Consider the following 12,187-nt stretch of genomic DNA (forward strand, 5'->3'; position numbering starts at 1 on the left):
CACGCACGATTATTCTGGCGGAATATGCCATGGCTGTCGGGGGAGATATTCGGGTGAGACTTCTAACATGAAGGGATCCAGGTTGTCCGCAATAATGTTAACGAACGGATCGAGGTTGTCTGCAATAACGTTCACGAAGTCCACAGCTGTCATGGTGCCTTCGATTATTACCACAGCTCCCATAGGAGAACAGGTGAACGTCGCGTTTTGCTTCCACCGGCCTGCATCGCGACGCGTTGCATGTTTCGACCACTCGTTAGCTTGGATGACGGCGTATCCTGATACGACAATCCACTTTCTGTAAGAAGAAACGTGGTCATCCGATTAGGAGACGCGTTTTCATTGATACACGATCCAATCTCGATGATCTCATGCCCACTGCAGTCGTAACTGATCTTTCAGCAACACGGAAAAACTTTGGATACCTACACTGTACACTGAAGTGTATGCTCCCAAACACTTGTGCCTCTGCCAGAATTATACCCTGTTGTCACATCTGCCACAGATTATCGTCTATCCTCTTTCATAGAGCAGTCAAGTCTCCGACCTGTTAGCTTCTAACAAATTGTTGCCTTCTCTGGGTTTCACTATCCTTCAACCACTTTCCATAGATATTCACGACAGTAGCACATGAACAGCCGAACATCTTCGCCGTTTTCGAGATTCTCGTTTCCAGGTGCAGGGTCATAACAATCTTCCCTTTTCCAAAGTCGCTTATGTCAGTGTATTTCCCTTTTTCCGACCCATATCGTCCTAGGATGATTCTCCGTCCGCCTCTACGCCACTTAGACACTTTCTTTACCGCGCCACACGCCCGCTGCGCTATAAGGTAGCAGTGTTGTCGGCAGTGGTCATAATACTCTGGCTCATCAGCGTATCTGCAATTATCCGTAGATAAGTGGACGGCTATGGTGATTACCAAGCCATCTTCAGCAGAGTCCTTTACATAATACGTTGACACAATGCTCAAGGATTCATCCTGTTAGTGAAGATGCAAAAGTAGAAAAATTCTTCCTCAAGATTCTCTCAATGCTCTTTCCAGTACTAAAATTTATCGAAATACTGCAAAAGTTTTTAGCAATGTGTAAACAGCTCTATAAATAAATTTCACTAGCACAATCTTACATACTTCCTGATGACTGTTTCCCAATCTAGAAATCAAAGAACAGTTAATTACAATTCACAAGTTTTAATTTTGGACACAAAGACAGTTTATACACTCGTCATAACGCACTGTACACAACACTTTGAGGAGGAAGATGAGGATAATTCGCACATGACTGTTTAATATGCTGCCTGGTTACCATAATGTGATTGATTGTTAAATGTATTCATCTGACCGCCACCAGGGTGGTTCCCATAGCCATGTTGCCCTTGGAATTGTTGGTATCCCTGGTTTGCATTCCACTGACCTGGATTGCCATGCATGCCGAAATTATGGACTTGACTAGGTGAAGCATGAGGATTGAAACCACCCTGCATATTGTTTTGTGGGTAGCCATGGTGCCCCATATGAGGATTTCCCATTGTATCATGTGGTGCCTGATTGTGTGGATGTCCCATGTGGGTACCAGGATTGTGAACACCAGCGCCAGATGTACCCTGATGGCCGTAATGAGGATTTCCCCCATGCACGTTGGGATTGTGTTGATAATTATATTGATGTGGATTATGGACAACATCGCCTTGAGAATGAGAGTGGGTCATATTATGTTGGAACATTTGGTTTGGATTGTTATGCATGTTGCCTGAATGTGGGTAATGTTGGTTGTTTGGATGGTTGTGCATGTTATTAGCATTTGATGGATACTGTTGGCCATAGTTTTCATGATGCCCCATGTGATGGGCATATCCAGGATTGTTTGCATTAAACTGGTGAGCTGTACCAGGGTTGTGATGTCCGTGAGCTGCGTGAGATGGGTACATATGATTATGCTTAGGACTTGGGGGCAGTACCTGTGGTGGGTACCCTTCATATGGATAGTCTGGTGCCTTGCTAGGGTTCCCTGAAGTCTGGTGAGGGTTATTATGCTGATAACCTGAATGAGGATTATGGCTTTCTGTTGGGTTACCATGAGTATGACCTGGATTTGGAGTATTTACTCCATGTGGATTGCCTGAATACTGTCCATGAGGGTTACCATAAGTCGAGGTCTCTCCTGCAGCACCTGCATCATATGGCATGCTTGTGCCATGATGTGGCATGTGACCAGGATGGGGATTTCCATGGCCAGCGTGAGGTGGGTGGCCTGGGTTCATTGAATGGGGATTTCCATGACCGGTATGAGGTGGGTGGCCAGGGTTCATTGGATGGGGATTTCCATGACCGGGATTCGCTTGATGGGGATTTCCATGACCGGGATTCGCTTGATGGGGATTTCCATGACTGGGATTCGCTTGATGGGGATTTCCATGACCAGAATGAGGGTTCATTTGATGGGGATTTCCATGACCAGAATGAGGGTTCATTTGATGTGGATTTCCATGACCAGCATGATGTGGGTGGCCAGGATTCATTGCTTGGGGATTCCCCATAGTTTGTCCTTGTATGTTAGTACCAGGATTATTTGAGATCTCCATTGGCCCAGGGTTGTGTGTCATATGTGGGTTATTGGCAGTATTGGTGGCATGAGGATTACCATGAGTGCCTGAGTGTGCGTTATTGAAATTCATTTGATTGTCATGTCCAGCATGGTACGGATTATTGATAGTTCCTGGATTGTTGTGACCAGGATTGTGGGGGTTACCATGTTCAGCTTGATGGGGGTTTCCATGGGGGTAATTAGGATTCATTTGATGGGGACTTCCATGTGAAATTTCGGTTCCTGGATTGCCATGACTCATGTGATGTGGGTTATTGTGAACTGCGTCACGAGGACTGCTGAGTGAATGAGGATTACCCTGAGCAGGTACATACTGTCCATGTGGATTGTCAGAGTGTACGTGAGGAAAATTACCAGCTCCATCCACCTGGTTACCAGGGTTTCCAAATGTGTTCATATGGCCTGGATTATTATGGTGATGAGTGGCATCAGTAACCTGGTTATCGCCAGAACTATATACAGCATTGTCCAAAGGACTGTTATGTGGATTGTGTCCTATTCCCGGATTGCTGTGCCCCTGGTGCTGTGGTTCGTTATCCCCCTGATTTCCGAACTGTACATTCTGCCCTTGGGGCATAGCTGCGTCTCGGGGTGTGTTGGGGACAGAGCCACCACTGTAGTAGCCGTCTGAAGGCATCTGCTGGCAGTAGTCCTGAGAGGCGTCTCCGGCTCCAGCACCCTGCTGGAACTGTGGCTCCGGCGGAGGACATGGATGGTCTCCAGCGCCAATCTGTGGACTGTCACCCTTGAGTTCTGGTGGACAGCGGCATTCGTGTGGTAAGCCGTCCCGTTTGCTGCAGCGACAGCCTCTGCTCAGCACACTTGAGCGGATCCTGGTGTCTGTGGCCATGACTGTTGCACCAGTACAATGTTGTTACTGAAAAATGATAATTTAATTTTTAGATAAGTACATGTCCATGGAATATTTATAGAACTTAATGCAGTGATGCTCAGGAATCAATTTACAGGCTGTTAAACATAATTTGTATTCAAATACTACTAAGTGCTATGTTTCAGCGCCACACGAAAATGATGCATACATGCTCTTTTTTGGGGAGGAGGGGATGTTAGGGGATGGCAGGACGGATTTTAGTCTCAGCATTTAAGAAGAAACTCGACATTATGTAATGTGAAACCTTCTAGAAAGAAACCAAATCAATGTAAAAGTTCCAAATGTAAAGATTTTATAAAACTTATATCCTCGATAAGAGCTCATCAAAATGGAACTTTTTTGTCAAACCATTTTTTGGGTCGTTCCATACCATGTGATCTAAAGGTCCTAACTGACCCTTTTCAATTTTGATTAAATTTTTACAGGACGTATGTATGAGTCTTACATGAAGCCATGCCAATTTACAGCTTGACAAGTAATATGGTTATGCTTTTGTAAAGACCAGATTTTTTCCATATTGCGGCAGATACGAATAAATTAACATGTTTGATTTACTGTTGCTCACGATCTAAGGACATTACCACGTTGAAATTTAGTAATTCTGCTGAACTTTTCAGGTACAACAGCCTCGTTGCTGTATGTGTGGTTCAGCGTACAGCAGATTTTTCACAGTTTGTTGTTAAAGTAGCTCATAAATCTTGCCGTGAAAAGTTTGGACCACTTTTCAGCGGCTTGTATCTTATAATGGAATGACTTCCTGATGTTGATTTTTTTCTCGATCACAGACAGCCATCATGTCATAAAGCGTCTTGATTACTCAAATAATGACTGAGTTATACGAGACTAAAGCCGATTCAAAAAAATTATGCAGCAATTTCGTCTCATTTTCAAAAGACTGTGTCTCAAAAGAATCGTCTCACACTCAATTTTTTTGCGGTACTGAAAGGAGAGCACTTTGATCAGGAAAATGTTTTTTTTTTCCATTTTTGAGACGAACCACTTTAGAGATAATGAAGAAAATCATTTGAAAATGATGTAAAAACTGTTACAGCTGTCTTTGTTTTTATAGAATAGAAATTAATTTGTTCAGCCTTTGACTTCTAAACGTTTATCTGCTCATTTAGGTTGTTTCTCTCTGTTTTCGAATTCAACTAGCTTGATGGATGTTCCAGGCAATATATTTCAGACGATACTGCATGTCACCTGGTAACACTTGCATCAGAAAAGTGTTTGAAGGAAATGGAAGAATTTTTAGCACCACAGCAACAATTATTTAATCGAAGAAGAGACTTACGTCTTGGTGAAAATGCCAAAATATACTGTCGTCACAGAACATTGCTTTTTGATAAGTATGAACGTCTATGGAGAGTCTGTTGTAATACTTTTAGTTTAAAGAGCCAGTCCGTGAACAAAGACTTATGAGGTGTTACTTTGGAAAGAGGTGATCAGTTGAAAGCTATAACAAAAAGCAATATTCAATCCGGTCAGAAAACATGCCCAAAATTTCGAAAACAAATTGCACCAAAAACCCATTACAGCTGAGTCAGTTTAATCAAAGTCAGACCATCGGAGTCACTCAACACAAGCCTAACTGCTATTGGGATCTCTCATCTGAAATTTCAAGGCTGTCAACGAGGGACTCTAGAGCGTATACAAAAAAGATAAGTAAAAGTCAAGAACCAATTGCACACAACACTGTTGCTGCTGGGGCTGTGATCCAAAAGATTTTCTAACGCCTAGTACAATTAAGGCATGTCCTGACCGCTTAGATTATAGGCTGCTGAGTAAAGAACTGAAAGAAATGTTGTAGTTGTCAAAGCATTCAGAAAAATTGCAAATTTTAACATTATTACCTCAAAGCTGTACCATAAAATAACTGATGCAAGAGTTCGGTTTCTCAGAAAGAATGGTAAAATGTTGTCAGGTGTCATTAAACAATGATATGCAAAACCAAAATTGCACTGAAATATTGTCTTGCACATCCGTCAAGCTACAGTTATATTCTAACTTCCACTACACGTTTTTAAACGGAAGCTGAATATTTTCACCTGAACTTAACTGCATGTTCATGTGTGGTAAATAGTGTTTAGTCAATTACGTAACAGGACGGAAATAAGCTAAATAAACAGATGAACATTTCTAGAAGTAAAAGGCTGAGAAAATTAAAACAGTAGATGTTGCATAATTTTCCGCGCGTAGTAACAATCACTGCGTTTTGTTGAACTTCTTTGTTAACTCTGAACTTGTTACAAAACTGAAACAAATTTTTCCTGACCAGTTAAAATGAGGTCTTCTTAATGGAGCAAAAAAATCAAATCTGGGATGATCCTTTTACGATACTGCCTTTTGAAATTCAGAATATATATATATATATGCTACGTGCACAGATTTATGACATACCGGCTAGCTGCAAATGGGGAAAAAAATCAGCACCAGGAAGTCATTTTTATAGTACGATACAAGCTGATAAAACACGATCCAAATCTGTAACGACTAGGTTTATAAGCTACTTTCACAGCAAGTTGCAATAAATCTGCTGTGTACTGAGCACACGTTGTACTACTAGGCTGTCGTACCTAAAACGTTGAGCAGGGTCGCCAATTTTCTACGACGGAGTCCCCTTGGATCATGATCAACAGTAAAACAAACTTGGTGATTTATTCGTATATGATATGGAAAAAACTGGCCTTTACAGAAGCGTAGCCAGGGGCCGCAGCATACTATTTATCGAACTGCAATTTGGTATGGCTGCATGTAAGACGCAAAGATACATCAAAACTGGAGACTGACGACCTAGTTCAGATTTGTGCCACTTGACAAGGAATGATCCTTTTGGTACCTTGCACCGATTCGACTGTACTATGAAATAATTTCCTGCCACTGACAAGTTGAACAACTTATGAACAAATGAACGAATTTTTTAGGATTACGAATGTGCTTGAAATAAATGTTCTAGCGAGAAGAATCTTTTCTGTAAATTAAATGTTTTAAATAGGTACTTCTCTCCTATTTAGAACTCAAAGGGCATTTTTTCTAAAATTAGAAGTAATTTTTTTCTTATAATTTTGTATCAAACCCATTTTTTTTATTTATTCCACAGGTTTTTCTGATTGTTCCTTTGTGACATAAAAGTTTAGAAGAAATATCTAGATAATAGAACATTAAATGAGGCCCAGACTTAATTCCCTTTTCATTAATTTTTCTTGAGTCGCATCGAAAGACGTACTGTGCCTACAGTTCCCTCGTCACAGTTGCAGAAATGATTTGTAGTGCCAAACTTACACAAAGACAGTACAAGACTGTTGTTACAAAAAGAAAACGTTCTGAACACACATGACCTTCAGCTGAATTCGGACAAATGTACTCTTTTGCAAAAATATGTAAAGGAAAACATCGCAACTATTTTAAAATAATAAATTCTTGTATTTTTAAAATACACTGACTAGCCCGAACATTATGACCGCCTACCTTTTAACCGCAATGTCCACCTTTGACACGGATGACAGCGGCGGAACGTCTTGGCATGAAAGCAACGAGGCCTTGTTAGGTCGCTAGAGGGAACTGGCATCACCTCTGCACGCACATGTCACCTAATTCCCGTAAATTCTGGGGATGAGGGCGATGAGCCCTGATGCCACGTTCAGTCACATCCCAGATGTGTTCTACCAGTTTCAGACCTGGCGAGCGGCGGGCAAGCACATCAATTGGAACTCACCATTGTGTTCCTCGAACCACTCCATCACACTTCAGCTCTTGTCACAGGGCGCATTATCTTGTTGAAAATTTCCACTGCCGTCTAGAAACATGACCGTCATGAAGGGGTGTTTGTGGTCTGCAACCAATGTATGATACTCCTTGTCCGTAATGGTGCCTTGAGCGAGCTCCACTGGATCCATGGATTCCCACGTGAATGTTCCCCAGACCACAATGGAGCCGCCGCCAGCTTGTCTCCGTCCCGCAGTACAGGTTCGAGGAGCTGTTCCCCTAGAAGACGACAGATTCGCGACCTCCCATCGGCACGATGAAGAAGGTATCGGATTCATCAGACCATACAACGCTCTGCCATTGCGCCAACGTCCAGTGCCGATGATGACGTGCCAATTTCAGTCGCGGAGTTAACTTTGGCACATACATAGGTCATCGGCTGCGGAGGCCCATCGATGGGAGTGTTCGATGCGCTTTATGTTCAGACACACTTGTACTCTGCCCAGCACTAAAGTCTGATGTTAGTTCTGCCACCGTCCGCCGTCTAACCTGTTTTGCCAGTCTGCCCAGCCTACGACGTCCGACATCGGTAATGAAGGATGGCCTCCCAAATCCACAACGTCTGGACGTGGATTCACCTTGGTTTCGCCAGGTGTTGAAAACGCTACAGCACTGCTCGAACATCCGAAAAGTCATGCAGTTTCCGAAATCCTCGTGCCGAGTCTCCGGGCCATAACAACCTGCCTTCGGTCAAACTCAGCTAGATCGCGCTCCAGGTGACGCTGCTATCGCCTGGCCGCGTTTATATTGACAGTTGGTCGATGTTCATAACGTTGTGGATGTCAATATATCTTGAACTGTCTTTCATAAAATACATGATGTAAGAAAAAATTTTCACTACAACATGAAAAATAAGATCATCAGATCCTACAAAATTTCTTTCGGGCCGCTATTCTGTTTACCAACGTACATAATATCTTCTGATGATATCTTCAAATTGTCACGCTATACCAAAAAAAAAAAATTGACGACAAATATTCTCTCTCTATTTAAACGTACTTAATCTCTTGTATCCCGCAAATCTTTGAAAGAAAAAACCGCCATTTGACTTTATATTACTAAATTTATCTTGGATACTATTTAAATTTCGGATTTTATGCCATTATCGAGCACAATGCTAAAAATTCTTAGACCATTAACACGTCATCTGAGGTAAAGTTAGTCCAAAGCACTTTTTAAGTGCTGCATTTGGTCAGGATCGGGAATGTTGGGAAGCGGGGCGTCCGGTGACTAGGAGAAAACCGTCGAAAGAAAAGATCGTTTCCGGTCACCAGTGGATGTTTTATTTCTCCAGAAGCCTACGCCTAAGGGTGCACTAAACTCAAACTCCCTATGGTAATAAGAGACTGCCGCAGTTAAATTGAGAGACATTGCGCCCCCAGTGGGTGGAACTAGTGGACAAGTCAGGTCACAGACGAAGCTAGCACGGAAGAAAGCGTTCTCAATACCGACGCACTCTCACCAACCCGCCCGGCGCGCCCAATGTGATCGCCTCCACCCCCCCCCCCCCTCACACCCCTTCCCGCGTCCTCATATTGATGGACAGCATAGCGCTCCTAATCAGCGGTACTACCGTGGGGCAGTGTTTACGTGGACGGAGCGTGGGTGTTACGCAGAGCATCCGATACTATGCCAGCTCAGGCTCAGCCATTGTCTTACCAAAAAGGCAGTACCGTATGTCATTTGAAAGGCGATTTAAGTGGAAAATTCGAAAAATTTTGAAAACCCGGTTTTTATATCAATAAATCGGGTCATCATGCACATTCCCTCCCCCTTCTGTGAGAGCCGTTTTACGAATTCTAAAAATGAGTTAGAAATTATAAAAATGAAGGCAAATTTAAATGGCTCCCGTGGAAAGTTCTGCCAACATTTACGGTAATATGGAACCTTAGAAATACTCGAGGGATTAAATTATAGCTGATCATTTAGAAGGGGCATGATTTACATATCAAATAATTGTTTGAATTTATCCGGTTTTGATATTTGTGAAAGTCGTGTATAGGATGGCCACATACAACTTGTTACAAAATTAAGGAAAATTAGAGAAGTGCCACTGTGAGATGGGTCTCGATGTGGGGCTGCTCGTGCAATGCCGTCTGCGTTAGGGCAGTTTTACGAGGACGACTGATATCAAAGCCGGGGGTCAGCCGGACAGCGGCTGAGAGGAGCGCGGCAGGGCTCGGAGGCCGCGCTGTGAGGGGTAGGCAGGGAGTTGGTGTAGGTAACGAAAGTTGTGTCGGAGGTCTAGAATTGCCGAAACATTTAATGACTGACCATCGATACATTGTTCCGTACTTCAAGACATCGGTCGTCTGCTTGGTTGACACACCAAGACGTCGCCCTTGCCTTAAGGTAAACCAGCGTGGAATTAAGCATTTAATACTGTGGCAACGGAGGAGCAACACCTCGGTGTTGTTGGATGGAAAAAAGGGAGGCGTATTAGGTACAGTCGGAGCGACTCACTTCAAATTATCCTGGGATGGTCACTCCTCGACAGAAGACGTGCAGACCAGAGTTGTTAACGTGGCGGCAGGGCAAGAAACACAGAGCGGCAAGCGGTTTACTGGTATCTACCGGGTTTTCATTGGCGGAATGGATACGCACACACCGTGCTCCGTAAGCAGCGTAAGGAAACACGTTATTCCATTTCACCCCGTTCACCAACGAAGCAAACGAACTTTCCCTCGCTTTTCAATCAGCAAACGCCGTCTTACCAAAACCGACTGCGCCCTCAGTATCATTAGCCATTTTCTCTCAGTGATGTTACAATAAGTTGATATGTCTCCCATGGTGCCTCAAGTGCAGTAATGTTATTAATGAGAACATCCATCATAGGCTTTCCTTCACACAGTTAACATTTCCAGGACCCGTGAAACGGCTCTCACGGAATGGGCAGGAAATGTGGTTCAAGTGGTTCAAATGGACTATGGGACTTAACATCTGAGGTCATCAGTCCCCTAGACTTACACCTACTTAAACCTAACTAACCTAAGGACATCACATACATCCATGCCCGAGGGAGGATTCGAGCCTGCGACCGTAGCAGCAGATCGGTCCCGGACTGAAGCGCCTAGAACCGCTCAGCCACAGCGGCCGGCCGAGGAAACGTGCAAGGTGAGCAAGTTTATTAATAGGAGATACAGGTCTTCATAATTTTTTGGAATTTTTCATTTTAATTGTCTTTCATATGACAAAATGGAGAAATAAAACCACCACTGGTAACTGGAAACGATCTGTTCCGTCGAAGGTTTTCTCCTAACACCACCCGACGTCCCGCTTCCCGATTATTTTCCCATCATGACCAAGTTCAGCACGTACGAAATGGTGTCACAAGTGAGTACATGAAAGGAAGAGAGTGATGTTACTGTATCCCGCTTGAGTCAACAATGTACAGGAGATCGAATGATCAGGACTTATCAAGTGAGAATCCATGGCTGACGTTAAATGACAGAATAGGAAGTTAAGTCAAATAAAGAGAATGTATTTCAGTGTACGGGATACAAGAGGCTTTCCTATGGTAGAAAATTACCAGATGTAGGCCAGTCGAACAACTAAATAAATGGGCAACGGGAGGGGAGGCGGTTCATGCTAAGTTAAGCTGGTGGCCGGTCATGGAGAGCAGAGCCAGAGGGTGTGCCTCCCAAGGAATACGTCTGTTCTGCTCGAGGTCTGGATCACAAAAAGTATTGCATGGCTGTGGCTTAGCCCATCGTAAAATTCTACAATTCACTTGGATTCTTCTATCTTTCTGCAGACTTCAAGCAGTGTGACGTTATGATTTTAAAGTTTCTCATAAAGGTCTTTCTAAAACACATTCCACTTGGACAGCCTCAACATCACTGTTTCGAGAAAAGGGGTCTGTACGATAGGTCTGGGGGCCCCACTATGTGACTCAAATGTAATAGAATAAATTTTATATAGAAACTTGTCGGTTTTGTAGTGAAAGAAACTTTTATTCTACTATCGAGCGAAACACAAATTCAAGGTTTTCTTTTCACTGCAAAACTACAAATTTCTGAATAAAATTTATTCTATTACATATGACTTGCTGAGAGAAGCCGGCCGGAGTGGCCGAGCGGTTCTAGGCGCTGCAGTCTGGAACCGCGAGACCGCTACGGTCGCAGGTTCGAATCCTGCCTCGGGCATGGATGTGTGTGATGTCCTTAGGTTAGTTAGGTTTAAGTAGTTCTAAGTTCTAGGGGACTGATGACCTCAGAAGTTAAGTCCCATAGTGCTCAGAGCCATTTGAACCTTTTTTTTGCTGAGAGAAAAAGTTTTGGAGCTCGCTAAGAAATGATTTTACACTACATTTCATGAATAATCTTCTGTGGGCGCCGAAAAGTGGACTCCTTGGCTTAAAATTTATGAAATTTAATGTTACAGATTTAATACAGCAGAACGATAAACACCAGTTTTACGAATCTATTTGAAGATGTTCTTCAATACAGTAGGAATTTTTTTTTAAATTTACTTCTAATCTTCACTATGTATATCACAAGGCACAATGTTTCCTTAGATTGTTGAATGTATGTACACTCCTGGAAATGGAAAAAAGAACACATTGACACCGGTGTGTCAGACCCACCATACTTGCTCCGGACACTGCGAGAGGGCTATACAAGCAATGATCATACGCACGGCACAGCGGACACACCAGGAACCGCGGTGTTGGCCGTCGAATGGCGCTAGCTGCGCAGCATTTGTGCACCGCCGCCGTCAGTGTCAGCCAGTTTGCCGTGGCATACGGAGCTCCATCGCAGTCTTTAACACTGGTAGCATGCCGCGACAGCGTGGACGTGAACCGTATGTGCAGTTGACGGACTTTGAGCGAGGGCGTATAGTGGGCATGCGGGAGGCCGGGTGGATGTACCGCCGAATTGCTCAACACGTGGGGCGTGAGGTCTCCACAGTACATCGATGTTGTCGC

General features: G+C 43.5%; 1 protein-coding gene across 1 annotated transcript; it reads right to left on the minus strand.

Moving 5' to 3' along the window:
• Positions 1-1,284: 1,284 nt before the first annotated feature.
• On the minus strand, positions 1,285-3,453 carry LOC124715444 (GATA zinc finger domain-containing protein 14-like). Its single transcript, XM_047243101.1, has one exon. The coding sequence runs from the start codon at positions 3,451-3,453 to the stop codon at positions 1,285-1,287; it is 2,169 nt and encodes a 722-aa protein (XP_047099057.1).
• Between the last annotated feature and the right edge of the window lie 8,734 nt (positions 3,454-12,187).

Source organism: Schistocerca piceifrons, chromosome 1, assembly GCF_021461385.2.
Source record: "Schistocerca piceifrons isolate TAMUIC-IGC-003096 chromosome 1, iqSchPice1.1, whole genome shotgun sequence".
NCBI lineage: Eukaryota > Metazoa > Arthropoda > Insecta > Orthoptera > Acrididae > Schistocerca > Schistocerca piceifrons.

Excerpts from the sequence above, each read along its gene's own strand:
- LOC124715444 (XM_047243101.1), bottom strand. The coding sequence starts at position 3,453 with ATGGCCACAGACACCAGGATCCGCTCAAGTGTGCTGAGCAGAGGCTGT.